At 34.9% G+C, this 18,332-nt stretch overlaps 1 protein-coding gene across 7 annotated transcripts in view; it reads right to left on the bottom strand.

Moving 5' to 3' along the window:
* Window positions 1–1,048: 1,048 nt before the first annotated feature.
* The window catches only part of RELCH (RAB11 binding and LisH domain, coiled-coil and HEAT repeat containing), a 120,171-nt gene continuing 102,887 nt past the window's right edge, over window positions 1,049–18,332 (bottom strand). For 2 of the 7 annotated variants that reach the window (XM_028479954.2, XM_024133912.3), the window contains 3 exons: window positions 16,050–16,138; window positions 11,176–11,246; window positions 1,053–2,830 (listed from right to left, as the gene is read on the bottom strand). In XM_028479954.2, coding sequence (XP_028335755.1) covers window positions 2,710–2,830; window positions 11,176–11,246; window positions 16,050–16,138 — 281 coding nt within the window. In that variant the 3' untranslated portion in view covers window positions 1,053–2,709. Of the gene's footprint in view, window positions 2,831–11,175; window positions 11,247–15,315; window positions 15,473–16,049; window positions 16,139–18,332 lie in introns of all 7 variants that reach the window. The other 5 variants (XM_028479953.2, XM_024133911.3, XR_003677109.1 and 2 more) reach the window with 4 other exon arrangements.

The raw sequence follows: 18,332 nt of genomic DNA, 5'->3' as shown, positions 1-18,332 counted from the left end.
GGCAGTTGGCTATCACTGTTCAAAGATCAACAAGGTAGGTCTAGACAAAGTTATGTCCTTAAAGGTCAAATAATGGTCTACAATAGTTTATGTTAAAAATCAGGGTCATGAAAAGACAATTCAGCCCACACTGATTTCACCTCCCTAAATTTTAGTTCAGAGACTATTTGAACCAATTTTTTTTTTTTCTGTAAGAAAAGGAAGTTTGATATCACCTTGAATTGATATTCCATTAAAATTACTTAAATTACTCACAATTTCATTCAGGCTGTAAGTCAATCTGATGTTTAGCAAAGTAATCTTTGAAAAGGCGTGCTGATGGAAACAAATGAAGGTCAAGGATACTATGTATAGAGAGGTAGATAGTGCTACTACTCAAGCATTGCTCTTCGAATAATTCAGCAAAATTGTTAACTATGGCACTTCTGGATTTCTGAAAAATTTTAGTCTCTGACTTGCTTTGCAAAGAGCATAATTTCAAATTAACTTTTCATTACTTTGCAAACTTAACTTTAATTTGTATCATTTTTACTTCTGTTTAAAAAGAGTGAGGATGGGAGTTTTACAGCTTGTTTTGGAAGAATACATGCAGTTTCAGTGATTAGTGACTGTCTTGTGTTTAAAGAATCCATATTTTACCATAAAAATCAATGTGAAAATAAATGGGAAGTCTTACTGACATTAAGATATTTAACAGCATAATAAGGGGGACTCACTTGAGATATATTGTGTATCTTGCTAGCTGGTGCCTTTCCAAAAAAACCATTAGCATCTAGATAAATGGAGTCACAAATTAATAAAAATTATCACATTAAAAATACATTATATTTATTCACCAGGTAATAAACATACTAATTCTACTACAGTTCAAAGCAAATAAGAATTTAAATATTTTTTCTTTAAATCACCTCGGAAATGTATTAATTTTATACAACATAATCTTTTTTTAGTAAAAGTAAACTAAAATAGGTAATTTATATAGCTTATATTCCTAAAATAAAATATATTTTAATGAATATATACTTTCTCATTTCATTTTGCTTGGATATAGGATATAGTGTTTCAAAATGAAAATAAACACACAGCCAAAACCAAAACCAAAACAAGTATGCAAAAACATTTTATTTATAATAGATCAACGTTTTTGACATGAAAGGTAGCCACTTTCAATTTCTCAGGAATGCCTAGAATCCAACAGTTTCCATAAAGACTAGTTAGTTAACAATTATTTCACTGTAGGTAAAAGAAATAATTTCAGAATAAACTTTTTAAATGGCTTTGCCTATGGCAACTTATTTTATAAGCTTTAATATATGGTAAGCTAGGTTTCCCAGGAAGTGAATATAATCCACCTATGTTCCAAGTGTATTAAACCGGTTTATACAACAAACATGACAATCACCCATTTGTATGAACTGTGCTCAAAAGAGAATTCTCTTTACCAAAATATGCATTTTTCAAAAAGGCCTCACATTAACCCCTTAACCAACCACCTCTCTTCTATGTCCAGGACCACTCTTTTCTACTTCAAGTTGCGTTACTTTAAAGACAACTGTCAAATTCCAGTGGAATGGTACACTGACTTAAGACTCTATGTAATATATATCAAACACAAGAATAGTCACTGACTTTAAGGGACAAGGTGATGACTAACCAGTAATAATTTAGCCAATGTCATTTTTAGTTTAGAGGGAAAAAAGCAGCCCCCAAATGTCCTGAACTTTTCTGTACTTCTCTGTAACACACAGAATGAAAAGATAATCTCTGAAATTAAAATCATTAGAAAACATCTTAAATAAAATGTTTTATGTAAATAGGTGTTAAATATTAGATTCAAACCATATTTTCTTCTGTATTTCAGTCTGGGAAAAAATGTCACAATTATTAGTTCTTCTTACTTAAATTTAGTTTTGAGAATTTAAATCTACTACACACCAGTATGTAAAATTCACCTTGGTTAACCACTCCCATGCTCCTGTGCTGGGTTTCCTCAGGTAAGTCCATTATACGCATGTAAGTGATGGGGAGGTTTAAATAGCACTTAAAGAATATTCATGAGAGTGCTGAAATATTGAAAGTTTCATTATTATCTACTTACTGTAGGATTTGCAATTCAAATTCATTGCAGTATTATAAACACTGTGTGAATGGAATGCATACAATTCCTACAGACACACAAACTGAAGTCCAAAAGGCACAGAGTAATGCTGGTGGCTCTTTCTAGTCAGTTAAGAAACAATAAAAAGTCTGCATTATTCTTTCATAATTTAAATACTTAAGTAATCTCCACTTTTATTACTTTATAACAATGACTGCAAATTTACATTATTTTAAGTACCACTGTAATAGCTTAGTGTATCATACAGATATTTGCTAATATCCCATCCAAAAATTAAAAAAAACCTCATATATATATATATATATATATATATATATATATATATATATATAAAATTATTCTGAAAGACAAGAACACAGAGGAGGGACTTGGTACAGACTATCAACTCAATTTTTTATCACCACAGTTGTAACTCCAAAATTAACAGATATACAGCAATAATCAAAAGCAGTGCAAATATCTTTGGAGGTTAAGATAAAATTATAATGCAAGAACATAAAAAAGAAATAAAAAAAGGCAAGTACTTCAAGTACAAGGAACCAGTCTGCTTGAGGTCCATTTAGTGTTTACTGGGGGCTTCCTTCCTGCTTTTACTTCTTTCTCTGAAACACATTGGCCAACATGGCACCTGATGTTGTCAACTGGCCCATTTTGTTCAAAAACTTGGTCTTTGTATCTTCACTCACTAAGCTTGCAGCAATTGACATTGAGCTAGGAAAGAAATTTTGAAATTCGTGTAAAGCAATTAAAAAACTAAAATATCTATTTTTTCATTTCTTTAGTAGTATAACATTAATAAATACATTCTGAACTGGTATCACAAAAGGGAAACTAGTATTTATGGAGTAGAGTTTTTTGGTACCATAATAGGTTAGCAGCTTTCATGTTCATTGTTTTTTTAAAGGAAGCAGTGTGGTACAGTGATTAGGAGCAAGTGTGGAATGAGACTGAATCTCGGTTCTGTGATTTACCAGCTGTGTGACTTTGGGCAAGTTATCTAATCTCTGTTTCCTCATCTATAAAATGGAGATAATTCTAGTACCTACCTCACAGGGCTATTTAGGATTATAAGAGTGCAAAGTGCTTATTAGCAGTGCCAGGCATGTAATAGCATGCTCTAAGTGTTAGTTATTCTTCTTATTATCAGCATTACTTCATTTAATTCTTACAGCAACCCTGGAAGATAGATATTATCCCTATTTTCACAGATGAGTAAATGAAATCACAGTGAGGTCTTTAACAATCCTATGACATATTACTTTTTTGGGGGGGCGGGGTTGGGGAGAAGAAACATGTCCTCAATTGCCAATTGCACTAGTTTTGATGGACAGTGTCAAATTTTTTCCTTTCTTTTTGACTAACCTTCTGTGTAGGAAGTAAGCACAATCTAAATGACTACTAAAGACAGCTGGTTTATCATATTACTGAACAGAGTATTGATAAAGGACAATTTTTCAGTGATCCAACAATTGTGCTGTAATGGATTCAGGAATCCAGCTTATTGGCCTTGTGGCTTTGGCCAAGATGCTTTAAATCACTCTGATTCAGTTTCCTCCTCTGTAAAATTTTGCAACCGTTATTGCAAAATATCTTGGGGACTAAGTAAGAGAATATGTTTGAACATGTCAAAGACAATAATGAGTGGCGAGCAAGGTACAGGAGCTCAACAGACGTCTGTTAAATCTACACATGAAGTATGTGCTGCTACCTAAGACTTCTGGTTCTATGTGGTCTTTAAAGGTGTGTGCTGAGTTACTCAGTTAAATACCCGACCACGATGCCCATCCTGAAAGTCTCTTCTTCCCGTTGCTCTCCTGCCAGTACATCAACCTGGTCTGTCCCTACGTACTCTGAATACCCCTCTCTTATTGCTTTTCCTCTTCCCACAAAGTAATCCTCCATAAGGCTCAGCATTTGGCTCTAGTTCTTCTACAAAACTTACTCATTCTATAAGTTTTAAGTAACATCTCCATAGGATGATTCAAAAATATTTATTGAATCACAACATTTTTCCTGAGGGCCAGTCCCACATTGCCACTGTTTGCTAGATAAAGCCAATGTCTCAAGTTTTTTTTCATACCTTAACTTTAGAAATAACTCCCCACTTTTATTTCTAGGTATGTCATGGTTTTTGTTGCAATGGTAAATGGGACTGTTTCCTTAATTTCTCTTTTTGATTTTTCGTTGTTGGTGTATAGGAATGCAAGAGATTTCTGTGCATTAATTTTGTATCCTGCTACTTTACCAAATTCATTGATTAGCTCTAGTGGTTTTCTGGTGGCATCTTTAGGATTTTCTGTGTATAGTATCATGTCATCTGCAAACAGTGACAGTTTTACTTCTTTTCCAATCTGTATTCCTTTTATTTCTTTTTCTTCCCTGATTGCCGTGGCTAGAGTGAACATCCTTGTCTTGCTCCTGATCTTAGTGGAAATGCTTTCAGTTTTTCACCGTTGAGTATGAGGCTTGCTGTGGGTTTGTCATATATGGCCTTTATTATGTTGAGGTAGGTTCCCTCTATGCACATTTTCTGGAGAGTTTTTATCACTCACTTTTATTTCTTTACTTGCCAGTGGTTCTATCCTTTTCCTCTCTTCCCCACAGTGAATATAATGGCTCTCCATTTCAAACTATCATCAAATCTTGTGACTTTATTCTACAACATCTTCTCTATTGTTTACTTTTATTTCTAATTGCAATACTTTACAACTGAATTATTCCAAAAGTTTTAGATCTGGCCTCCTTGTGTTAGTCAGATTCACCTCTTAAATAATCACTTCTTTATATCACACCCCTTCTCAAAATCTTCAGTGGCCACTTACTACCTACAAGATAAAATATGCATGGCATTCAAGAAACATAGCAATCTAATTCTTGTGTGTGTGTGTGTGTGTGTGTGTGTTTACCAACCATCACTACTTAACTTCTATATTTCTTCTTTTATCTCATGTCTAGCCATCTTTCAATTCCCAGCTCAAGCCCTGTCTTTTCCATGATGCCTTTCCTTAACACTCTAGGTTTATAGTACTGTTTTTTTTTCTTTAGGAAACAGTGTTAAGTAAAAGATAAGTATGATTTTAGTTTGTATCTACAAAAACAGGATACATGGCTCAGATAATACTGGAGATACCATGAAGTTTTTTTTGTTTTTTAAAAAATATTTATTTATTTGGTTGCACTGGGTCTTAGTTGTGGCAGGTGGGCTCCTTAGTTGCGGCTCACCAGCTCTTTAGCTGTGGCATGCAAACTCTTAGTTGTGGCATGCGTGTGGGATCCACTTCCCTGACCAGGAATCGAACCCGGGCCCCCTGCATTGGGAGCATGCTTCCCTGGGAGCGTGCGCCACCAGGGAAGTCCCCCATCAAGTGTTAATGATATTCTAAGAGGAGTGCAACAATGATGCTAAGGAGTCTGGAAACCATAAGAGATAAAAGTGAAAGGAATGAAGAATGTTTGGTTTGGAGAAGAGAAGATTTAGGAGACTTAAGATACCTCTCTATGTTACTCATGAAAAATGAGATATATAATATATATCTGCACGGCTGTATATATCTATAGAGCTCTACTGATGCACAGCACAATTACCTGGGGGAACTTTTTGAAATGTGGACACCTAGACCTAGCCCCAGTGATTCTGATTTTTTCCATCTGGGGTAGAGGACCCAAGTATGTATTTTACAAAGCTTTCTAGTAAAGAACCATTGCATTATGGCTTTTTTTTTTTTTCTGAAGGTTTACATATTTATCAGTTAGACAAAAGGGTCTGACTCTGACCCCTCTGCCAAATGATGAAAACCTGGTATAGAGAGTAGATGTTATAGGAAGGGAGACTTTAACTCAGGATGAGAAAGGAATATTTTAAAAACAGAGTTGTTAAAAATGAAATGGGCTGCCTTGTAAAGTAATGTCTTCTTACTGCAGGCTTTCAAGGGATTCTCAGATCTTTCCTTTGCAACTCATAGCCAACCAACTGTCATTTCTTACTGATTCTGAATCTATAGAATCTCTTACTTCTGGCCTATCTTTAAAATTATTTATGTCCTAGAATAGTTCTCTCTCTCTCCACATCACTGTATCTTGCAAATCAAAGATCACTACTCATTCTCTTTGAAACCCCTATTTGATTTTTTGACACCACTCTGATTTGCCTCCTATTTCTCAGTGAAGCTTCTCGTAAATGCTGCACTTTTAAAAAAAAGGTATTTATTTTATTTATTTATTTTTGGCTGCATTGGGTCTTCGTTGCTGCGTGTGGGCTTTCTCTAGTTGTGGCGAGCAGGGGCTACTCTTCGTTGTGGTGCACAGGCTTCTCCTTGCAGTGGCTTCTGTTGTTGTGGAGCACGGGCTCATGGGCTCTAGATGTGCGGGCTTCAGTAGTTGTGGCTCTTGGGATCTAGAGCTCAGGCTCAGTAGTTGTGGCGCACGGGCTTAGTTGCTCCCGGCATGTGGGATCTTCCCGGACCAGGGCTCGAACCCGTGTCCCCTGTATCGGCAGGCGGATTCTTAACCACTGCACCACCAGGGAAGTCCCTTAAATGCTGCATTTTAAATGTTGGTCTAATTCCAGGTCTGAGCTCCCTTTCCAAGTGATATCATCCATCCACCTCTAGTCCTTACCTAAGCCTTTAATTACCACCTATATCCTAATGGTTCCTAAATCTCAATAACTGCTTATAGTGTTTTTCTTCCTGTACCTCAAATTTTAAATATTCCTCTTCAGAACAGTTCCATTTGGTTGTACTGTACCATCATTCAATCTGGGAATCCTTTTTAGATTCTAGTTCTCTCTTACTCTAATCTGTTGCCAAGTTAAACTGAGTTCACATTTGAATATATCTGAGTTCATCTTATTCTCATACTCACTGTTACATATAGGCAGTAAAACATGGTGGTTAATACCATGGTCTCAAGAACCACAATGCCTGGGTTTGAATTCTGGTTCCTCCACTTAGTAGCTAGGTGGCCCTTGAGCAAGTTACCTAACCTCTGTGTCATCTGTAAAATGGGAATAGTAATAGTATCTACTTCATAGGGTTATTATGATAAATTATTAGCAAATATATGAAAAATGCTGAGAATGGTGTCTGGTTTATGAGTGTATCTTATTATTACCAGCCCATCCGTGCCCGCACCTGCCTTCATCATGGGTTACTACAGTAGCTTTCTGTTCCACCTGCTTCTCTGTTGCTTGCATTCACTAGAGCATGGCTTCCAAAGCAGTGGTTCTCAAAGTGTGGCTTCTGGACCCATAATATTAACATCACCTGGGAATTTGTTGCAATTCAAATTCTCAGGCTCCATCCCAGATCTTGTGAATCAAAAACTCTGGAGATGGCACCCCAAAATTTCCAGGTGATTCTGATGGACCCTAAGGCCTGAGAAGCAAAGTTACTAAGGGTTGGTAAACTAAGGGTCACAGGCCAAATCCAGTCTGCTGCCTGTTTTTGTAAATAAAGTTTTATTGGAATGCAGCCATAGCCATACATTTCCATATTGTCAAATTGGCTGCTTACTGCTACAATAGCAGAGTTCAACTGTGTACTTGTAACAGAGACTGTATGAATCGCAAAGCTTAAAATATTTACTGTCTTTACAGAGAAAGTTTGATGACTCCTGGCCACAGGATAAGTCCAAACCTCTCATGTAGCATACAAAGTTCTTTATTAATGGTGCCCGTCTATCTTTATAGACTTATCTCTATTGTTCTCCCGTACATACTCTGTGCTCTAGCTTTAATTACAGTTCCCAAATATGCTTTTCTGAAACTTTTGTCCTTTTGCACAGTGCTGATATTTCTGCACGTAATCCCTTTTCTCTTTTCTTTTGCCTCCGGTTGGAGGGTGGATCAGTTCATTACTTTGGAAACTGGTACATAAAGAGAAAGAATTGAACATTTATCTTGTCTTTACTATATAAACAGTATAACTTGGTAAAAATAGTACATATGGGGGACGGTTTTCTTTCTGAAGAATTCTAGCTCACAAATGAAGAAGGAATGATAGAGTAATACATTTTGTAATTGCTAATGAATTAACGGATCTGGCATTCATCATTAATAGATGTTAACATCACCAAAAAAAGAGAGAAGCAGACATTACCTGCCTCACGATGAAAACACACCTCCTCCTATGTAGAAGTCTTGGCAAATAAAAAACATGCCCCAAACCTGATTACATCTCTAGATCTAGATCCAACTAGTAAATTTATGGGAAATACAGAGGAACATTTTGAACCACACAAGGGAAATGCAATTAGCAAGATTTGGACTGTGGGAACCTCTATAGGACAAATGACTCAGTTCCTTCAACAAGTAAATTGTATGGAGAAAAAAAGAGATACAAGGGGAACCTCTGAATTAAAAGAGAGTCAAGAAACATATTAACCACTTATAATATATGGAATGTTGGATCCTTACTCAAAGAAACAAACTGTAAGGAAAAAACAAACAACAAATCAATAATAACATTTATGAAACAATTAGAAATTTGAACAAAGGCCAGATAATAAATGATATTAAGGAGTTGTTATGGTGTGATGATATTGTGTTTATGTTTAAAAAAATAGCACTTATCTTTTAGAGATGCATATAAGAATATGGGAGGGGAGAAGAGTTGGGTATAGATGAAATAAAATTGACTATGAGTTGATAATTCTTGAAGCTGAGTGATGAGTACATGGGAAATCATTATATCATGTTTATTTTTGTGTTAATTTGAAATTCTCTACAGTAAGAGTTAAAAAAAATAAATGATAATATAGAGGATTTGAATAACATTTACAATAGCCAGGACATGGAAGCAACCTAAGTGTCCATCGACAGACGAATGGATAAAGAAGATGTGGTACATATATACAATGGAGTATTATTCAGCCATAAAAAGGAACGAAATTGGGTCATTTGTAGAGACGTGGATGGATCTAGAGACTGTCCTACAGAGTGAAGTAAGTCAGAAAGAAAAAAACAAATACCGTATATTAACGCATATATGTGGAATCTAGAAAAATGGTACAGATGAACTGGTTTGCAGGGCAGAAACTGAGACACAGATGCAGAGAACAAATGTATGGACACCAAGGGGGGAAAGCAGAGGCGCGTGTGTGTGGTGGTGTGATGAATTGGGAGATTGGGATTGACATGTATACACTGATGTGTATAAAATGGATGACTAATAAGGACCTGCTGTATAAAAAAATAAATTTAAAAAAAAGAGTTAAAAAAATAAATGATAATATAGAGGATTTGAATAACATGGGAAAATATGATTATAAAAGTGAACTTTTTTTTTTTTTCTTAAAAAGGAAGGTCATATAACCAAAGCAATCTTAGGAAGTTACAAAGAGATTTCGTTCTTGTAAAATTCCTGCATGATAATTCATGAAATTTCATTTAGAATGTATTTCACATATAATTTTTCTCAATTTTGGCCTAAAACCTTTTACATTTTAAACTAATAAGACACCAAATAATTTTAATATTTAATATACAACAAATGAACAGAATTATTTGCTTTATTGTTAACTTTATGGATTTTGTGTTCAGAATAGAAACCTATCAAAGTATGTCTATTGTTTTATAACTTTCCAGGGCTAAAATGATAGAAGAGCTCCCACCATTCTAGGAGGCTAAAGCAAGAGTTCTGACTCATAGTAAAAGGCAAAAGACTCTGTGTGTGTGTGTGTGTGTGTGTGTGTGTGTTGGGGTTGTGGGTGTGGAGGAGTGTGTTTCTGTGTACCTAGCCTGACAAGATGAAACACTTATTCCTGGTAGTCAGTTTTATAAAGGAAACACCATTGAGCTTTTCATGCCTAACAGAGTCCATTTAAGATCAACTGTTCACGGTTACTTCAGGAAGAGTTAGAGTACACACAGACTATTTGTAAATTACTTCCTGTCCTGAAATGCCCAACTTTATTCTTTCACATCTATGTTCATATTTTAATTTCACTGAATCTTTGAATTCTAATTAGTTTGGTTAGAAGCATGGGACTAGAACATTCAAAAGTTGACAATCCTTTATGCAGTGAATCAAGTTAAATCTTACAACTCCTCTCATAAATTTCTACAAACTATGTTCACCAGTGATTCCCAAATCCAGCTACCTATCAGAATCTCTTTGGAAGCTTGTATTTATTTTATTTTTATATTTTACTGAAGTATAGTTGATGTACAATCTTATATAAATTACAGGTTTATAATATAATGATTCATAATTTTTAAAGGTTATACTCCATTTATAGTTATTATAAAATATTGGCTATATTCCCTGTGTTGTACAATATATCCTTGTAGTTTATTTTATACATAATACTTTGTACCTCTTAATCCTCTACTCCTATATTGCCCCTCCCTCCTTCCCTCTCCCCACTGGTAACCACTAGTTTGTTCTCTATGTCTATGAGTCTATTTCTTTTTTGTTATATTCACTAGTTTGTTGTATTTTTTAGATTCTTCATATAAGTGATATCATACAGCATTTGTCTTTCTCTGACTTATTTTGTTTAGCATAATACCCTCCAAGTCCATCCATGTTGCTGTATATGGCAAAATTTCATTCTTTTTTATGGCTGAGTAGTATTCTACTGTATGTATGTATGTATGTGTGTGTGTGTGTGCGTATATGTATATATATATATACACACATATATGCACACACACACACACACACACACACACACTACATCTTCTTTATCCATTCATCTGCTGATGGACACTTAGGTTGCTTCCATACCTTGGCAATTATAAATAATGCTGCTATGAACATTGGGGTGCATATATCTTTTCAAATTAGTGTTTTTGTTGGAAGCTTTTAAATATACAGATCCCTAGGCTGACTCAGAATGTTGAGGTCACAGAGAATGAGATAGAGATCTGAATTTTATATTTCCCAGATGGTTTATGGATTAGCATTAGAGAACTGCTGATTTAAAGGATTTTCTTGTCTTCCAAATTAATGACTACAAAATAACACAATATAAAACACTATACCCACCTAAAGAAAATTTATATAGATAAATTAAGGTTAACTAAAGCCTTAAAAAAAGAATTAATGTCTTACCCTTGAGGCTCTTGGACGGTCTTGTTCTCTACTTTTTGTTCACATTCTTTTATCATGGAAGTTAAAATAACCTGATTTAAAAAAAATGACTTTAGAGAAATACTGTTAACATAGTAAACTGCTATGGTTTAAAGTTTTTAATTGAATTTTTAGTATTCCCATAAGCTAATATGTTAACTAAAAATTGAAAATTTTGGCAGTTACTTTGTTAAAGGAATTCACATTGGATTGCTAGACTAGGTACCGAAATAGCTTTAAAAGATCTCAATCGTATAACCTAATAATTCACTTTGATTTTCACTAACCTTCCTTCTGAGTCTGATTCCATTCTCCCTTAGCTTTCCCCACTATCTAATGTTAAAAGTAAAATTTATATACATCTATACATTTAACAAATACACATACCATGGTCAGACATATTTTCCCAGTAAAAGCTGTTCTGTCCCTTGTCCCTTGCTTTTTCCAGGTTGCAAAAAGCAAGATGCTCTATTTTAAAGTCTAGGGCAGAGACCAGATATAGGTCTGTGGTCACTAAAACTGGGGAGACAATGGGTGTCTAAGAGTTGCTATCACTCTTGTGGGGAGACTGAGTAAGTAATGGAAAGGGTGGAGGGATGGAAGCTGCTGCCCCAAATGCTGGCACCCACACCAGAAACCAGATGGCCCTCCTGAATTGTCTTGGCCCATATTTGTGCATGGAGGTCACTAGACAACAAACTTATTGTCACCCTCTACGTCCTAGGCATGTTTTTAGACACAGGATGCAGCAAATAGACAACATTCCCTCCTTGTGGAGAGCTTATGTTCCTTTGTTATAGACAACAAACACAAAAAATAAGTAAATCATATAGTATATTACAAAATGATAAGGGCTTTGGAAAGAACACTGAGTGAGATAAGGGGTATAGAAGGCCAAAGTGAAGAATATTACAATTTACATGGAGGTGTTCTAAGCAGGTTTGATGGAGAGGATGATATTTAAGCAAGAACCTGAGGGACATGAGGAGTAAGTGTGTGAAACCCTGGTTAGAGGCTAAGCAAAGACTCCAGGTGGGAGTATGTCTATTGTACTTAGAAGCCTGGAAGCCAGAGTGGTGGGTGCAGAGTGAGCAAGGGAGAAGGTAGAAGGTGAGGCCCGGGAGGTAAGGAGGAAGGAGCTGGGTCCTCTAGTGCCTTGCAGATTATGGTAAAGACTTTTGATTTTTTAATGTTTTCCCGCTCTCTCATCTGACAGATTACATATTCCGTTTGTTTGGCTATTTTCTTTTGCATCAGTGTTATTTTGGGAGAGTTTTTGTACTTTCTCTTCCACTCCTTGTATTGTCTGTTCCCTCCAGTATCCTTTTTCTTGTGTGTATGTTTTCATCTCTGTCTTTTTTTTTTTTTTTTTTTGCGGTACGCGGGCCTCTCTCACTGTTGTGGCCTCTCCCGTTGCGGAGCACAGGCTCCGGACGTGCAGGCTCAGCGGCCATGGCTCACGGGCCCAGCCGCTCCGCGGCATGTGGGATCTTCCCAGACCGGGGCACGAACCCGTGTCCCCTGCATTGGCAGGTGGACTCTCAACCACTGCGCCACCGGGGAAGCCCTCATCTCTGTCTGATGTCAGAGGCTTTTCTCAAATGGTTGGTTATCTTGGGATATCCACTAAAGACTGAGGTACTAAAACGTTGATTAGAATCTCTTCATGCATGAGTAAATTCACTTTAAGGTGACTCTGGCACAAACTTTCTGCCAATCTTTTTTTTCCTGCAAATATAATTCTGGCTGCCACCCCATTCCTGGAGCCAAGAAGGAGAAAGGTAATGAGGTTTCTAATGACTAACTATACCTTCGACTTAATTTCCCTCCTTTCATTATAGCACCTTATTCCTGCTCTCAGCTAGGCCTTATATCTCAAGTCTAGAAAGGAAAGCTCCAGTCTTCCACCAAGGTTCAAAAGGGAATCTGGGAGTCTGATCCTTTCAAAAACTTTTAACCACTTCCCCTATTTTCAGTCCCACCCTACACTAATGGAAAGTAGTGAAAATAAGGCTTCTTATTTGTTCTATTCTACAAGTAGCCTTCATTTTCGATGCAAAAATCCTGAACAGAATACTAGCAAACTGAATCTACCTTCATATAAAAGGAATTATATACCATAACCAAGTGGGATTTATTGCAGTAGTGCAAAGGTTGCTTTAACATATAAAAACCCATTAATATAAAACATTGTAAGAGAATAAAAAACCACAACCATGTAATCATCTCAACTGACGCAGAAAAAACATTTGACAATATTCAACTCTCCTTCATGATAAAAATACTCAAGCAACTAGCAAAAAAAGTGAACTTCCTTAGGCTGATAAAGGGAATCTATAAAATAGACAAAGCAAAAATTGAGAAAACTGAAAGGAGAAAGACGCAACTCCCATTCGTAATTTTAACATGTCTTTCAATAGCTGATAGAACAAGCAGATTACAAAAAGCTAATACAAATATAAAAGAACTGACTCATAAAATTAACTACCTTTACCTTATGAAACAAAATCCATGGATCAATAAAAATATAATGGAAATGAGAATCTAATTTGAACTAAATGATAAAGCTACAATGCAGTAAAAGGGATGTGGCTAAAGGAACGCTTAGAGCCTTAAATTTATGTATCGGAAAAGAGGAAAAGTTAACAAGTAAATAATCTAAGCCTCCTCCTTAAGGAGTTAGAAAAACAGAAAAAAAAATCAAATCTAAAGAAAGCAGAAGGAAATAAAGATGAAAATAGAAATCAATGAAACTAACACATAGAGAAAAGTCAACACAGCCAAAATTCAATATTTGAAAAGGTTAATAAAATTGATAAACCCCTATCAAAACTATTTTAAAAAGAAAGCAAGAAACAAATTGATATCAGAAGTAAAAGAGGGATAGCAATATAATAGATCCTACAGTAAGGAAAAGGGAAAAAAATAAAAGTATTACACAAGAATCTATTATTTACAGATGACTTTTCTACACTTGAAACTTACAAAAAAATCCAGTGACATTTTATTATTAGAATTAATAATAAAGTTTCTCAGGTTAGCCAGACAAAAGTTCAACATACAAAAGTTATATTATTTCTATACATCAGCAAGAAAGGGTTAAAAAACATATAATCCTAAAAAAGGTAGCATTATAACATTATAGATATAAAGTGACAGTTTTTTCAAACACAGTTATAAAACTTTATTAAAAGACATTAAAGGAGATCTAAATAAACATAAGATATAGTATGTTCTGGATAGGAAGACTCAAAATCATGAAGTTGATGTCTCTCCCAATTAATTTATAGAATCAACTCAATTTCAATCAGAATCTCAAAGAGATCTTTCTTGGAGTCTCATAAGATAATGCTAAAGTTTACATAAAAATGCTAAGGGTCATGAACAGTTCTAAAAAGGGACAGGGTGCTGGACTTGCCCTGTTAGATTTTAGGACTTTTTAACAAGGCAACTGTAATGAAGACAGGGTATCAATGTTACAGTAATTGAGAAAGAGACCAGTGGAAAAGAATGTTCCCTAATAACAGACACATGCATACAAGGAAACGTCATCTATGATAGAGGTGGCACTGCCAATCAGTATAGACATGATGCACTGTTCAGTAAACAATAATGGGACAACTGGTTATCCATATAGAAAAAAATGTAACTTAAGCACCACCTCACATCATACGTAAAAACTAATTTTAGATGGATTAAGAATTTTACTGTGAAAATACAACTTTAAGCATTTTAAGAAGAAAGTATAGGAGATCATGTCATGGAAATAATCAATCTATTAAGAAATTAAAAATTAGTGTTCAAATGGGCCAAAAATGTGAAAAAACATCAAAAATTGGAAAACGATATTCATAAAACACAAAACTGACTGAATACTGATATTCCAATTATATAACAAACTTCAAGGAAATAATAGGAAAAAAGACAACCCAAAGTGGGAAAAATGGGCAAAAAACCTAAAAAGGCTTTGATGTTAGTGAACATACAAAGAATTCTCAAGTTTGACAATAATCAGGGAAATGCAAATGAAAACCATAATGATATACCACTTTATATCTACTGAATTTAAAAAGTCTAAGAATACCAAGTGTTGACAAAGATATGGATGAAAAGGCTACATACTCCTGCATGCTCTTATCAGGTCTGAAAAGTGTCCTTTCGGTGCAGCACTTTGATCAGTAGTGATCGTAGAGACAGAAGTTTTGTTGGATTACTGTGATGGTAACGAATACGACGTACCAACAGACAGTGTGAAAGTTGAGAGATGGGGTGTAAACTGCTAGGAGGAAAAAGAGATATGAGGGAGGGATGAAGGGAAGATTTTGTTTTTGTTTTGATTTGTTTAGGAGGGAAGAGTCAAACACAATAATAGGTTAAAGAAAAGCTGCTAGAAAAACAGGTTGAAGATATAGAATAGGAAATAAATGACAAACAGGGTTTTGGAGAATACAGGAAGACAAATAGAATGAAAAGAGTTATGAGGAAAAGGAGAGAGAAAATAGAAACTTTGCTTCTAAGAAAGTTAATGGTCAGAGATAATACTGTACAGCATTTTATAGATAAAAAGCATTTCACATATATTCTCTTACTAAATTCTAATTATATTCAGTGAAGGACAGTCGTTATTCCTACTTTAGAGAATTAAATAGAAGCTCAAAGATGTTGAAGGAGTGGCTTAAAACTCATAGCTAGTAAATAAATCCATAAAATGACGCTGAACTAGACTTTAAAAAATTAGGCACAGCATATCATAATCACACCTCACATGGAGAGGAATGAAAGTCTATATAGGAGATATTAAAACACATGAACATGGCACTGATAATCACAGTGGCTTAATCATGATAGTAGCTTACCTCATGCTCTGGAGAAAGATGTTCCATGTCAATTCGTAAACATCTGAGACCAGGTAAGAAGTGATTAACCATTAAATCCTCTGAAATGACTTGAGATGAGGTAGTTAAGGACATTAAAAAAAACCCGAACTGGTATGTCCAACAGAACAACAGAAGAATATAGAAGAAGCAGATCTCTTAAATGCTGCCTATGGCATGCTGATCACTTAGAGCAAACAGGCTTCCATCAAGCAAGCTCTGTATTTGTTGAGTTAGTTACTTGTCAAGAGGCAACTGTCAAGCATGCTCTGTATTTGTTGAGTTAGTTACTTGTCAAGAGGCAACTGTGTTTATTCCCACAAATCTCTTTATGTCAGTGGCATTGATTATTGTAGCAGCACATAATTTAATTACATGGTATGTAAACATATGAAATAATAAGGGTGAAAATTAAATCATGAAATTTAATTGGATGCTTAAATGAGTATGAAAAGTAAAAAAATTAATGTTTCCATGACAACTAAGTTGAAAGTTTCAGAAAAAATTGATAAAGGCCAGTTGCTTAAAACACTGCTGCTTGGATACATATAGCTGATTCACTTTGTTAAACAGCAGAAACTAACACAACATTGTAAAGCAATTATACTCCAATAAAGATGTTAAAAAAAATTGCTGCTTAATTATGTATATAAGACAACTGTAAATATATACATATTTAAGACTAAAGAAAAATATAAAAATCTAGCAAAATTCAGTACCCCGTATCAGAAATGTTTCTGGATTCTCTTTAAAGAAACTTAAGCTAAAATTCGTAGACAATTATATTACGAATGTGGTTCACCTAAGAAAGTTGATGTTTAATTCTAATCAGCAGACACACTAAAGAAATGCCTCAGTCCTACATCAAAAGATTGGTAAAAGAAATTACATTTATTTGTTTAAGTTAAAAGAAGTTATCTTAGGTATATACCATTTTCCTGATTTCTTACTTTAACCATTCTGTTAAACTGACCCACACTGGTCCTCATTGAATTGGGCAAGAGAGCTTTTGCTGTAATAAGTTTAGTACTACTTATATTTCCTAGTCATATGAGTTTTAGTTGATTACATGACATTGAAAGGAGTCAGGAAAGCAGATGCATTTCTCAAACAATTCACCTTGTTTATCCACATTGCTTCTGACACATTCTCACCTATTATAGTTGTGAGCCATCTAAAAATATTTCTTATTTAATATTATACCATATTAAAATGAAAAATGCCAGTAAATGAGTTCCTTTATAAAGATGAGTTAGTCTTTCTGAAACAAATAATAAATTATATTAAGTAAAAAAAATACATATAACTACTGCCTTAAAAATATAGTTATAAATAAACATTAGTTGTAAATAAAACTCCTATAATTGAGTGACTTATAAATAGGCAGTTATAAAAATATAAACATCATTTGGTTGAACCAAATCCCTATAGATATACAAAGTTCTACAACCTAATGGCTATGTAGTTTTATTTTCTGGGTATAGGAAAAGTATCACCTAGATATATCTGTGAGTGACCTTTGGATTAGAGAAAGGTCTCTGATCTAGAGAAATCTGCGCATGGATTGAGAAACTGAAAATGGCCTTACTTGGAGGTAAGAGGGAAGACACTTTCCTTCTCCTCTCTCTCTACCCACTGTTTGGTCCTTTTCCCCCATGGAACCCCACAATCTTTCGTAGGGGATGGAAACTTAGAGATCATTTAGTCCCATCTGATGTTAGAAATCACCTCTACCTCATCTGTGAATGGTGGTCATAAAGCCTCTGACTGCTAACAATGACAGGACATTCAGTTTTGTAAGACAGATCATTGCATTTTTAGAGAGCTCAATTTGAAAGTTTTTCTTATAAACATAATAGGCCTCTCCGTGACCTCTGCTTGTTAGTGTTTGCTCTGCACTTTAGTTACACAAGTGTGCCTAACCTTTTTTCTATATAACAACCTGTAAAATAATTCTCAAATTATCTTTTCATCCCTAAACCATTTCTTTTCCAGGTTACACATTTCTAAATTCCTTCAAATTTTTCATAAACATGATTTCTTGACTTAATACCATGCCAAATGTTAAATTATATAGATTTCCTATGTCCCTATTGAAATACGATGTCGCGCTGAAAGGAATACTCTTGTGTTCTATCAGCTCGTAATTCAATAGAACAGCAGAACAGATATGGACAATGTGATTTTATTAGTGGCCATAACCACCCTGTTGACACAAGTACAAGTTCTGACTCACGGAGAACTAACACTTTTAGTACTTGAACA

This window comes from Physeter macrocephalus, chromosome 19, assembly GCF_002837175.3.
Source record: "Physeter macrocephalus isolate SW-GA chromosome 19, ASM283717v5, whole genome shotgun sequence".
Classification (NCBI taxonomy): domain Eukaryota; kingdom Metazoa; phylum Chordata; class Mammalia; order Artiodactyla; family Physeteridae; genus Physeter; species Physeter macrocephalus.
This window is presented reverse-complemented; position numbering and strand designations above follow the sequence as displayed.